At 38.4% G+C, this 14,223-nt stretch overlaps 1 protein-coding gene across 1 annotated transcript in view; it reads left to right on the top strand.

Moving 5' to 3' along the window:
• The window catches only part of nfatc2a (nuclear factor of activated T cells 2a), a 29,330-nt gene extending 15,325 nt beyond the window's left edge, over positions 1–14,005 (top strand). Inside the window, exons 7-10 of the mRNA XM_084429214.1 lie at positions 4,691–4,746; positions 4,863–4,995; positions 5,159–5,887; positions 12,067–14,005. Coding sequence (XP_084285340.1) covers positions 4,691–4,746; positions 4,863–4,995; positions 5,159–5,887; positions 12,067–12,122 — 974 coding nt within the window. The 3' untranslated portion in view covers positions 12,123–14,005. The remainder of the gene's footprint in view (positions 1–4,690; positions 4,747–4,862; positions 4,996–5,158; positions 5,888–12,066) is intronic.
• The last annotated feature ends 218 nt before the right edge of the window (positions 14,006–14,223 follow it).

Genomic DNA, 14,223 nt, shown 5'->3' with positions numbered 1-14,223 from the left:
AAATTAACCAACAGTAACGATTAGGGATACACAATAGGATTTTTTTGTTGTTGTCGATATCGATTTTAACAAAAATATCACTGACCCGATTTCGATATTTATCACTTGCTCTCTTATTTGAACTTTTGTCATTAAATTAAATTAGTGTTTTGATCATGTTTTAAATGAGCAAATTTCCAAAACGCATGCATTAAGTAAGGTATACTAGCTAGTTTATTGCTGCATCGTAAAATAATGTCTATTGACCTTGCATTGGATCCATTTAACATTCAACAGGCCAACATAAATGCAACAGAACAAAGATGCATATGAAATAAACAGTGCTTTTCAGGTAGATCGAACAGTAGTTTTTAGGTACAGAAATAAAGTAATCAAATATATTCTTCATTGTATAAATTAAATATACATTAATCCTTATTAAAGTTACAAAAGTTATTTATTCAAGAGTAGTGAATAATTGTTTGATTAACATTGAAACAGCAGCGCGGCAGGAATATTAGGTTACTGTCACCTTAAGAAGAGCTGCACGGATCCAATATACTGTTACACAAACTGTTTATGTTCATTTAAGACATATATTTAAGACTATATTTACAAGGATACTCGCCAAGATGGGCATTTTGACATAATTTTGTGTGAATTAGAAGAAGTGAATGAGAAGTCAAAATTCTTCCGCTTTAATATTTAAATTCGCAAAAAAACACGCGCCGTGACAGTTCTGTCAGTTGTCCTGAGCGTCATTCACGCTGGTAGTTTTTTTTTTTTTTTCAGTGTTTCCTCATTGAATATCCTGTTGCGTTGGGAAATGCATCACATTATGAAAGTAAAATGGGTTGTAAGAGCCGTTCTATATTGATTTTAATCAGATCTTGAAGAGTGAAATGTCTGTAAAGTCATCAGACTTACAAGAAGTGCGTTTAGTAGTGAATCAGATGAGTCTTTAGAGGTTGCTGTGGTGTTGGTGGCAGAGCCTTTTGCCTGCAGGTGTCATTGTTATGGCACTCCCACACACTGTGCTCTTTCATGCATGCTAAGCGGCAGATGGATTGTGTGTGTGTGTGTGTGTGTGTGTGTGTGTGTGTGCTATGACTACTTGCTCTTATTGATGCTGCTTTTTGCCTCGGACAGGTGGCACTCGGCAGTTTTGCTTGCAAATAAAATCCAGTCACAGCTGTGTGATTAGAAAGTGCTCCTTCAACCTTCAAATTTCCCGTTGCTGCTTTTTTTTTTAAACTTTGTTTTATTTTTCACCCATTGTGTTCTCTACCGCTGTTTACATTGTTTTATTGATGTACGCCATGTGTCGTCTAGGTTTTGTTCGTTTTGGTAGAATGCAAAGTTCTGTTTATTGATCTATTGATTGAGGCTAATGTGTTTAGTCTATCAGACAAGAGCTGTGACTCATCAAGTCCTTTTTAGGCTTTTTTATTTTTGTTGAAAATTCAGTGTTTCTTTCTGTCTAACCCCCTCTATCTCTCTGTAACTAACGTCATAAAATCATACAGGATTTAACCGATTTGAGTGTGAGTAATTTATCACACATCATTTTAAAATATTCCCCCTCTGTTTATTTTAATCTGTTTGGCTGTTTGACTAATGGAAGACAGAGGAGTGTTCTGTAAAACTCATTGGCAGTGTTCAAAATAGCATACTATCTTACTATTTTTACACCAAAAAAACAATATATAACAATTTTAGCTTTTATTCTCCCTTTTGAGTGTCATGGCAAAGCTTGCTGGGAGGTAGAAATCCCCGCCCAGTTTCAGTTAAATTTTGTCTAAATTAAAAGAAACAAGTTCATAGAACTTAAAACAATGAAACAAATTCAACTTACTTAAAATGTGTCCGTTTTGTGAGCTCAAAAGAAATAGAAAGTTCTAAATACTCATAAAAGTTAATTTGATGGAACTAATTTGTATAATTTAAGTTGGCCCTACTCAAACCAATTAATTATTTTAGCGTTAGGGTTTACAGTGTTTGCATTAGATAATTTTTATAGATAACAGTGTAAAACCAAAAAGGTTGTGCAAAAACGATGACTTTTTCAAAACATTTAATAAAAGGAAATCTGCTAGCCCTTTCAATTATAACAATATTCAAAATGAAAAATATTCCCCCTGAAGCCTTTATTTTTTTTATCTAATGCAATGCCATTCATATCTTCATTTTTAAGAGTGGCTTCAAAGTCCAAATCATTTTTGGGGCCTCTATATGTAATAGCCTACTGCATTTTTACTCTAAAAATAAGAAACAGAAGAACATAAACGAGCTTTGATTTTTGTTGTGGAGAGTTTTTATCCTGACGGAGCATTGTGACTGTGAAATCTCTGAAATGGGAGACAGCTGTCTTTGGTTGGAGATTTGCTGGCTCTTGCTGATTTTGCTCTGTATGCCTTGCTGGGCTTCCACTCTCAAAGCTTCTACGGCTAATTATTAGAAAAAGTAAAAAGCAAACCCATGGGATCCTGAACAAGGAGCTTTGGAACAAACTCCAAACAAACAGAACGGCCAAGGAAGAAGCACTCATCACCTGTTGTGGGTGAAACGAAGCAGTTTGATCATAAAGCAATATTAAGACATTATCCTGGCAGTGCTTGTGGAATCCCCCTAGCTAGTGCTGATTCATTTGAGCCACACGTCTCTTATTTGCGGCCCAAAAAGGGGTTTCCCACATGCTGCTGTGATACAGAGCAAAATCGTTCCTGGTTTAATGACTAATTCAGTAGGAATGCTATTTTCTGTTCTGGTTTAAAGATATTTTTTGCTATGTGTTGTTTACTTATATTACTATGGTTTTTGGATTTCTGTATAAATTCAAGTCAAGTCAAGCCACCTTTATTTATATAGCACTTTTTACAATACAGGTGGTTTTAAAGCTGATTTACAGTGATAACAGGAAAATAATACAACAAAGTTTGTTTCGGCTGTACAGCAGATCTAGAAGAAAATAGTGTCATAGTCCAGCATAAGTAAATTCAGTGATGGTTCATTTTTGTTGTGAAAAAGTTATTAATTTAGTTAATTTATCTATACAGCCGCTCTGGAGAAAACAGTGGTGTCATCGTCCAGCTCAGTTCAGTTCTTATATAATGGTCAATGCATGAAGATCAATAATATTGTTGAATATTAAGTGTCTCCAACTAAGCAAGCCAAAAGCCGAAGGCGACATTGTCAATGAACCCAAACTCCATCAGGTGACAGAATAGAGGAAATACCTTGGTAGAAACCAGGCTCAGTCGAGGGGCCAGTTCTCCTCTGGCCAACGAATGAACAGTGTATGATTATTATTCAGGCAGCATGACAGGTCAGAAGTCAGATTGGATCGGAAAATTCAGAATATTTATCCAGCTCCATCTTGATTGAAGATCTGAGGGGGAGTCTAGTTGACACAATCTCTGCTGACACTTCAGGGATGCGCTGTGATCGTGTCTAGACACAGGTCCTCCATCTGATCTGGATACGGCCCGGCTGACTCCAGCTAAAATCTCGGGATAAACGGAGAGACTAATATTAGTGTAGATGCTATTCTTCTTATGATGTAAGGTGTACATTGGGTGTTATCGGAAGTGTTCCCGGTTCCAGCTGACCTAGTTTATGCAGCCTAACAATCATTTAACTGATTTAAATCATATAAATTTATAATGTTCTATGTGTATGCCAGGTTAAAGAGATGTGTTTTTAGTCTAGATTTAAACTGACAGGGTGTGTCTGTCTGCTTCTCGAACAATGCTAGGAAGATTGTCCCCGAGTTTAGGTGCTAAATAGAAAAAGGATCTACCGCCAGCAGTCGATTTTGATATTCTAGGTATTATCAACTGGCCAGAATTTTGAGATCGCAATAGACGTGAAAGACTATTATGCATTAAGAGCTCGCTCAAGTACTGAGGAGCTAAACCATTTAGTGCTTTGTAAGTAATCAGCAAGATTTTAACATTTATGATGTTTAATAGGGAGCCAATGCAGTGTTGACAAATTCAAACATGGAAGACAGAATGCAATGTAAGCTGTTATGTAAAGATACTTGGGATTAGGAATGCACAATTCAGATCATTTGGTCTTAGATAAAGTTGATGAGAGAGAGGTTTGAGTTCATACTGACATGTCTGACTTTTTGCAGACTTAGTCAAAATACACTACATGCTCAGACTGGCAGTCATGAGGTCATCAGTGTCTGTGGAAGCGTGTGTGATAGAACTGTGGGTAGAAATGTGATTGACTTGTGCCACATGCAATCTCTGCAGTATGGGAACCAGTCTGTAGGCGAGGAATTATGTAAGTACCCTATGACCTATAGATATGACAGATGAATCCACAACTCATCACCCACTTTACCTATCAAAACAAAGTTGAGTCATTATGAACAAGGGGAGGAAGCAGTGTGTGCCAGTGAGAACGGTTGGCCAATCCTGTATTTCCCAAAACAACTGAGGGAAGAACTTTGACTTTAGGCATGAGTGTGATGCTAGACGGTTTGTTAAAAAAAAAAATATATATATATATAATTTAGGGAACAAAGATTACACTCCTCCAGTGGTCTTAAATTGGCCATTAAGAAGCCTACATCAATTATTTACTGATAAATGAGAGCTTTGGCATGGGTATTACATAATGGTTATGCAGTTAAACTTAACTAATCTCAACTTTACTTAGGCAACACATATTTAATTAAACTTTTTTCTTTTATTTCCAGATGGACAGCAGATTTGGGAATTGGAAGCCACAGTTGACAAAGACAAAAGTCAGGCAGTAAGTCCAGCGCCTGCATTACATAAATGACTGAACTTCCTGAAGGTCTATTTTCAGCCCTCTTCTTGTAAACTGTCTATATAGATACAGCAATAAAACTATTCTCTCATTCACAGAGCATGCTGTTCATTGAGGTGCCTCCATATAGAGACCCATCCATTTGCCATCCAGCCAAAGTCAACTTCTACGTAATAAATGGGAAACGGAAGCGCAGTCAGCCTCAGCATTTCACCTACACACCTCTACCAGGTACCTATATGGCTATTAGGCGTATTATTTGATACTGTACCTTTAAGATTTATGTGTGCATGACCTCAGTTTGCATATAGTATATTGAGTATTATTTATCTTTTCCATGATATGTGCACTTTGAATACTCCATCATAGATATTCTCTCATTGTACTTCCCCAGTTCCATCTATTAAGACAGAGCCGGTGGATGAATATGAATCTGGTCGGATGGGTTATTCCATGTCGCAAATGCTGGGGGTGTCTCCCCAGCCGTACTATAACCCTCGGGGGGTCATCACCCCAGACAGTGGCCTGGTGCCTGGCCTCGTCCCCTGTCAGCAGGCCCGCCTGGGTGTCTCCCCTCCGGACCACCGATTTCAGCAGCAGAGCCAAGCCATACTGTACGCCCGTCCTGGAAAAAGCATGTCAAGCAGTCCTATTTACTCTCAGACGGGAGCCATTATGATGCCAGACTCCCACCGTTCAGTTCTGGTCCACACGGGTTCCCCAGCCCAGTCCCCTCACCTGGGTGGCCAACATCCCTCCAACCAGCATCCCTCAATTATCCAGTTCTCACCCACCAACCACCACCTGCTCAGAGGAGGAGATCCCCCTGCGCCACCACCCCCAGAACATCAGCACATCATTTATTGTGAGGGCTATAACCAGCATAGTCCCCAAGCTACAGGGGCAAACCGTTCACCAGTACCAGCCCAGGCACCCCAGCACCCTCAGAATTACCCTACTGTCATCCAACAGCAGCCCTTCCTCCAGAGAGTGGCCAAAGACAGGTCACCTCCTGTCCAAGTAGAGGCCCAGAGATGTTCCTCCGCAGAAGAACCGAGAACCAGTGTTCCTGGACGAGTCACGGTCAAGCAGGAGAACTTGGATCAGGCCTACCTTGATGATGGTGAGTAGCTGCAGGTTGACCATTTGCTGTTCTAATGGTTAGGCATTCATAATTAAATGTAAATTAATTACGTAATTAAATGTGGTTTCGTAAAAAAAAAATTTAGTTGAAGACTTTTTTGAAATCAGAAAGAGCTTTATTGCCAAGTATGCTTAAACATACAAGGAATTTGTCTTGGTGACACAAGCTTCCACAGCACTGACAGAATAACAGCTTTTCTTCACTGTTATAAGCGTACTGATTGGGAAACAATAAAAAAATGCACATGCTTTCAAATTCCCCGTAAAAATATGTGGCCGTAGGAATGTGCCAAAAGTAGGGAAGAGCCATTCAGTCACATTCTTTGACTGACAATGTGTTAATGTACCATTAGAAATGTCCCCAAGCACATTTTCTCTGCTTTCAGACAATAGCAGGAAGAGTGCTTGTCAAGTCCGTCTCATTGTCTTATCTTCTTAACATTTAAGAAGTTTCTCACACATACTGTATGACCCACCAGAAATGTTGTATTATATAAAGTGGAATGAATGAAAGATCTATTTTGTACCCCTGGGTTTGAGTATATACTTTCCATTACTCAGGAAGAGTGAAACCATAATGAATTAGATGGATATGGCTACACGTTTCCTTACACACACCCTCTGTTTTGTTTTTCAGTTGTGTCAAAAAACCAGTCGAGTTATAATGACTTTTTATAATGAAAATGGCCAAACCATGATGCAGAATACTGGCAAGGGAAGGCGTAAGATTCCAGTGTCACTACTGTAAGGCAGTTTGGGAGTTCAGGGGGTCAGAGTTTCTCTTGTGGTTTATCATGTTGCGTGCAGGGGGTTCTCTATGCCCTGTATCTGACAAGGAAATGGGTGCTTTTTCGACCTTGCAAATAAAAAAAAAGGAAAAGAAAACCAAGCAGCTCCAAAACTTCTTGGACATGTTGACAATGTTATGATTCACAAAACAAGTGCCATGGCAACCCATTGTCAAACAGTGGAATGGGCTGCCTGGGAGAGCTGGGGAAAGCCTCTTTGTTTGTTATACTTGGCCAGGGCTTCCCCTTGGCCTCGCGCCCCCCAATACTGTGGGGGGAACCTGAGAGAGGATTTGCTTTTTTTCCACAGGTCGCGCTCTTGCCAATCTGGAGCACAGAACTCCTATTTGCAGCTGCTGCACTTATCCAGAAAGGCAGCCTGATCTGAACAAGATAGTGATGGGTGGGAGTCTGCAGGAAAGGGAAAGGGCCATGTTGGATGGAAAAACTGAAGCGAGTGGGACCGAGAGCCAAAGATGGATTTTCTTCTGCATACTCAAATAGGGTTTCCCTGAGTTAATAGCAACACCACAATTGTAGACATGTTACTAGAGAGTTACTATGAGATTCCCGGGACCTAGAACCTTTGATGTTGTCGTAAAAAGATGCTGGTTTATGACCTTTCTATGGAATCCCTGTAGCCCCCCTTTTTTATGTACAAAAAATTTCTGGTAGCCCCATTAGAGTTTAACACCACTCTGGTAAACTCATAAAGCTGCTAGTGAATTCCCTCATTAAGGCCCCTTAAAGCAAGACAGAAAATGCTGATATTTGTAAACACTGCAGGAAATAACTGGCCACACACAACACACTTTGCTTGCAACAATTCGGGACTGGAGTGGTATATTTGACGATTAGCACGATAACGAGGAGGTTACTACTTTACCACTCTGACTCAAAATTGTTGCAAACACAGTCTGTTCTGTTGGGCCACAGTTATTCACTGAGTTTGCAGAATCCTACAAGGTGTAAGGCAGGGTTTATTGCCATTGTACCCATGATGAGCAAGACACTTAACCTCAAGTTCCAGCTGTGGGATTGACCCTGCAACAAGTCGCTTTACCTTAGTGGTTTCGGCATGTTCTTTATAATGAAGCTGGATGACCTTATTGTAAATCAATCTTGTTGGTTAATCTAGTTAAGAAGCATAGTGGCTCCAGTTTGACTTTTTAAGAAGTGATACCGGTAGTAACCCAAGAGCAGATGGGGCACAAAGTCCAGGTCATTGAGAGCAGGAAGGATGACGACCACAAAAAGTCCCAGTTGCTTTTGCTTGCAGAGGTGTCAGTGTGTAGCGATCCACCCACTAACATCTCATCGTTTGATGTCCTCCAAGACCTTCACACACAACCAGTTCTAATATGACTCATGCAGATATGTCTATTTCACTCAGAATTTCGATGGTGGCTTTTTGAAGGGGGCATAAAGGTTTCTGTGGTTGGCTTTCTGTAAAGAAACTGTACCTTCATCTATTTCATTATGAACATGCATGTTTTGCATTTCTCAATAGCAAGAAAAGTAAGTTAAGTACATCTTTGTGTAAATACTAGACCTTTTGTAATCAACAGCGTCTTGACAAGCTTAACCAGCTAGACTTGTTCGACCAGCTCCGTCAGCAAAGTTTTAGCAATGGTGGTCTAAGTAGATTGACCAACTAGATTGGTACCAGTCTAGGCTAACATGCAAATGAATACTAGTCCAAACTGGCGGTTTTGGCAAGATACAGTAGTTATGTTCTTTTACTAGACTACTTTTACAAAGATCACCTTCGATTTTATGTCATCTCCGCATCGGCCCTTAACAAGTGTTACCCTGAGATAAACAGCCAAACTGGCTTAGAGTTTTGAGGGTACAACATTGGCCAATCTTCCAGTGCTCATCTGGCTCAACTTTTTTCGCCTTAGGCTTCGGTTCCAGCCTAGAAAGCCTGAGTTGAAGTTCTTCCAGCTGGAGAGAGCAGCAGGAATAATTTAGATAGAGCACGTAAGCCGTGCACATTAGTTTCAGATCACTTGCATCCAGTTTTGGACCGTGTGTGTGCCAAGCCATTGGGTATTTGGCTGTGAAAATGGTGTCCTGATAAGATGTAGCTTTGTTCTTTAAAAGTGTTGTTCGAAATAAGAAGCATCTGTAGATTGTAGAGTTTAACGTGGTCTGAAGGCAGAGTTAAAAGGGAAGGAGGTCTCAATAGTTTATTTTTGGTTTGGCTTTTTTAAACTAGTCTGTTTTGGTGGGCAGTCAGACATGCGGTGTAGACTCTTCCTGTCCTTTACACTTGCTCTGTGGCTTTATTACAACTCACAACACACACACACACCAGCCAGTAGATCAGGTGCTGTATGACTTTTCTTAGTCTTTACACTATGTTACAGCATATATGATCCACATACACACGCTTGCTACCTTGCGATCTAAATGAGGACATACCATAGACTTCTATTGTTTTTATATAAAGCTAATAATAATGATTAGGCGACTTTGAACATTTTTGTACATAAAAGACATTGCTTATTCAACCACATACCTAAAAGTGGCTTTGACAGATTTTGCCATCTTTTTTGTCTTCAAGTATAGCTAAGTACATGCACAGTTTGCACACATAGTTGAGGTGCAGACTGAGTCATCTACTATGCTCTGTCTTGCTTTCCACCATTAGTTTGTAAACAAGCTTTCTGATTGGTCAAGGTCTCTCCAGCCAGACACTCACCTATTATACCGCCCAGTCTGTACACTTCCTTTACAGCTAAAACCATCAGTGTGTGCCAGCCCTTCATTACTTTCCCTATAAGCTCTCTGTCCTGTACATTGCATGGTTTTCTATGTATGTACAAAAGCAAGTTTTGCACAGCGAAGCACCACTCATATTTTCTTCAGAAGTTGTAAAGATCTTGTTTCTACATGTCAAAAAGCTTCTTTTAAGCTGTTGGGTGTTGGAAGGAGTTCCATCAGTGGATCTAAAGTCTGCAGGGCCTCGTATTTAGTTGTTTTTTTTCTTCTCGCTGATAAATCACCTCTGAATCCCGCTACTACCAGTTTATTCCTCTCTCATCTGCTCTTCATTAGTCTCTGAGGGAAAAACAGATGTCATCCACATAGTGCTCCCATACTTAGTGTTGTATGATTAAAACCGCAAGGCTTTCTTGATTGCGCTGTTATAGATTCTACTGAAAAGTTTTATTTTTAGCCTTATAATCACAAATTTCTTGAATAAGGTTGTATTAAATATCATTGTTTATACAAATATTATATAATTTTTTTTTAAAGATGACAAAATACAAGGGTAATTTATTTATTCAAGATGATTCGTTAACCTTCCATTATCGTATCTGAGCTTTATTTATTTTATTTATTTATTTAATCAGCAACAGTACACATAAGTTATGTAAAATCCGCCAGATTTAGCCAACACTGGCTAATTTTCATCCGTTGTCCCTTTTTTGCTGGTATAAACATTTCAGGCTATAAGATCCATCAAGCTTTTTGGTTTGGGCCTTTATATTTGTGCCATTGTGCTCCTTACACTATTAAAGCTTCAAATAGGGAAATCAGCTGAATGTTGAGTTCCCTCTCCTCGAACGCAAGCTCTTACCACAACAAACACTGTTTGTGAAATACTTTCAGTGTGGTTAATCTTATTTTTGGTTGGCCAATTAGCACTGATGTGTACTTGTGTACATTTTACCATGCTCTAAACTTTGCATTTTTACCGTTTGACATTGCCATTGCGCTTTACAAATTGGTTGCAGCTGATTGGTTGCCTGTTTGCTAAAACATAAAATTTGCATTTTTCATAGCTAATAGTTTAATGCAGGTTGGTTTATAAGTATTATTGTTATCTTAAATATTCAGACTGACCATCAATAATTCAGTCAGAGACATCTGGCTCAAGCCCTCAAGAGAATCTGTATGCTACAGCTGTTATTCCAGCTCATCCATCATAATAAACAAACAGCATGGCACTGTGTATTGAGGTAGTGATGACTTGTGCTTCCAGGCCAAAGTGTCTTGTCTTAATAGTAAAGGGCACTGAGGATGCTGCCAATCAGGTCAGACCACATTATCTTTATGCTTTGAGTTTTCAAGCCAAAGTAGGCTACAGTATGCGTAAAGGTAGAGTGCAGTTCAGAGGCTGAAGAGATGCAAGGTGAATGGTGGATATATATAATAAATGGAATCTCTTGTCCTAAACCAACATATTCTAATTATAGCATTACTTGTGTCTTTGGCTAAACAATTAAATGGTACTATGATAAAACTACAGTGTTTTGGATATCACCATGCATTTGAAACCATCCTGTTCTTTGAAGTACCCTGGTCTACCATGTGACTGTACCATCAATCAGTGACTTTGTCATCCTTTTGATCCATACTTATCTCAAACAGCAATGCAGGTGTTTTCCCACATTCAAATAATTTGATCATACCTGTGACCTTTGTTCATGTCTGAGTTGTGGCTAGACTAGTGTGTGGTGGTGTTGTGATTGAGTTAACAGCCCCAGCGCCCTGCTGCTATTCTTAGAATGAAGAGGCAGTAAAAGTTTCCATTTATGCCCCCCTGTAAAACAACAGGAAGTGATGGCCAATGCAAGGGCTTCACTGAGCCTGTTCTGTCAAATCATTCCCTTCCACCTAGTGGCCGGTCACTGTCACTGCAGCTTATGATACTTGAATTGAGCAGCCTGTCAAAAACAGCAGGATTCTCAATATTATTACCCGGTTTCACAGTCAAGGCTTAAGCCTAGTCCCAGACTAAAATGCATGTTTTATGCTGCTTTAACTGACTCTGATGTATCTTACAATATGTCAGAGACATTGTTTCGTCTCAAGATGCACATCAGCAATGTTTTTTTTCTAAGGCGCGTTTATAAAAGCTACTTAAATGTCCTAATTGAACTAAAGTCTAATCCTGGCTTAATCTAAACCCTGTCGGTGAAATATGTATTAGTATAATTATTAGTGCTGTCAAATCGCTTAATCACGTCAATATATATATATATATATATATATATATATATATGTGTGTGTATACTGTAAATGTACTGTGTGTGTCAGTGTGTGTATACATATATCAATCAAAAAACATTGATAATAATAATGAATGTTTCTTGAGCAGCAAATCATCATATTAGAATGATTTCTGAAGGATCATGTGACACTGAAGACTGGAGTTATGATGCTGAAATGATTGTTAAGAAATGTTTGTAATTCCTCACTATTTATTGCAACAACAAAAAAAATCTAAAATCTAAGTATTTTTACTTGTGGTCTCGACTTTTGAACCCCACTTTGAAATTGCAGTTCTGAAGAGTTCTGAACAGATGTTCTTTCCTTAAATTTTTAAGCATGTTCCTCTTTTCTGTCTTTTCTATAGTGAATGAGATCATAAGGAAGGATCTGACAGGAGTGCACGGCAGGGGTCAGACATAGAGGAAACCCCTGATCGGGAAGCGAGCAGGACCCCTGGAGTGTATCGGCGTTCCCCTGCCTTCAGCGGGACACGTGAGAGCAGGAGCGATGCCTCGGCCCGGTCAAGTGTCACCTCTGACAAAAACTGGATCATGGACCGCATTTAACCAAACATCCATCTCAGTCAACCACAGGAACAGCAGCGTGTTGATGTGCAAATGGTATTCAATTTCCCTGCTATTATTTGACTTTTGAAAGTCGTCCAATGTTGATCTCATATGTCAAACTTGTCAGAGACTTGAGCCTTCATAAACAGTTTGGATTGGACAGGTGGAGTTAAGTCAATTTTTTTTTCCATTTTGTGGGTTTTTTATTCCATAGCCTTTTGACTCACATAAATGAACTCACTCAGATTAGTGTATTTCGAGCAATAACCTCATCATCTGTGAGACTAAACCATTACTGTCCGTCATATTCCCCAAAACAAGTGGTTTGCATATACTTCTGAAGGGAAAGTGGATGAATGCATCACACCAATGCAAATGTTTTAATATATTTGTTTAAGAATGGTTGTTGTTTTTGTATCAGATGAACATCAGTCCAAATTTAAATTGTTGAAATGCCTTGTACTTAATATTTCAAATTACTATAAGTAAATGCACTGTTCGTGAAGGGAATTCTTAAAAACAAAGTTTTTCAGAAAAATTTGATTTGTTTGTAGTAATACAGCTAAGAAAACCAATGAAGTGCCATTTTCTTCTTTGTGATGTAAATAGAAAACTGAATATTGTGCCTTTGCCTGCGGTGCTGTAACAATACTACCAAACCATAGAACCAGCAAACCAAAAATGAATGGAAATACATGTACCTTGTGTCAAGTCAGAGCCCATGATGCCCTGCACTACATTTAGGTTCTCAAAACACCTTCGTCCCATACTAAAACTGAATAGTTATCATATTTTATTATTGCGTATTTATGTACTCGTGACCTTACCAGTTCCATCTGTTCTACTTTTTTGTCTTGTGTTAAACTTTAGGATGTATCTCTCTACAGATCTCATGGAGATTTTTTGTTAACAATAACAGCTTTGCTTTTATGATATGCGTATATATTTTATGTGTGTGTGTGTGTGTGTTATGGACATCTGTATTTATACTTATAGTAGATACCCTCTGCATGTCTCTGTAACACATTTTCACATTCGTTTTCTGATATTGAATGCAAACTGACAAGCAACAAACAAATTCATTAATTAAGAAGCATCAGCTTGTGTTGAAAGGCTTCTTTTTGAAAATATTTCTGAAAGCAATCCAGCCCACTTTAAAAAAAAAAAAAGGATATTTTTATATGTCTTTACAATTTTGGCTGAATTATTAAGAGTATTAAGTATTATCTAAAAGTTATCTGTGTTCCTTTGGAAAAAATGATGCTATTGTTTCAAAGGAGCTGTTCAGTGTACAGTGGGCACAACAAAACAACTATTTTCAGAATGTAAACCTTTTCTTTTTACTGTAAATAGACTGCTTCAAAAGTGTATAGACTATTTCTATTATTTTTATTTTTTAGAATCAGATTTTCAGTCAGAATTGGAAGAGAAATATTTATATGAACTGAATCAGTTGTTCTCTTGCCATTTAATATCTTATAACCAAGGCTCTGGGAATATATGAACTGCCAAAGCTTTTGCTGCATATTGACGAATTGCATTTCATTGTTTTTAATATTAATATAAGATTGTCAGTGCCTAAAGAGAATCCATTTATATTTTTTATTTCATTAGCTTGTCATGATCATATTCATGTTTTGGCTTAAGCATGTCTAACCTGTATGTTTAGACGTGTTCATGTTTGTCGAATAAAGGCTACTAGCTGAGGACATGAGCAATAAAACAGAAAGCTTTAAAGAGTTGTTGCTTTTGAGTCTTTCTAAGACCTGTTGCATTTACTCACTGTGGGCTGCCTCATTTCCAAGACACTTCTTTCACCATATATCTTTGTATATTAAAAATAAAGTCTATCTAAAACATATAGATATAATAATAATAAAAAAAGTTTCTTAAATGCTAAAAAGAATAAAGAATATAAAGAATGCTCTCAGTTGTGGTGTTTTTGACAAAATCGT

The sequence above is a fragment of the Rutilus rutilus genome (genome assembly GCF_951802725.1).
Source record: "Rutilus rutilus genome assembly, chromosome: 13".
Classification (NCBI taxonomy): Eukaryota; Metazoa; Chordata; class Actinopteri; order Cypriniformes; family Leuciscidae; genus Rutilus; species Rutilus rutilus.
The sequence above is the reverse complement of the archived record's forward strand: the minus strand, read 5'-3'. Positions and strand labels throughout refer to the sequence as shown.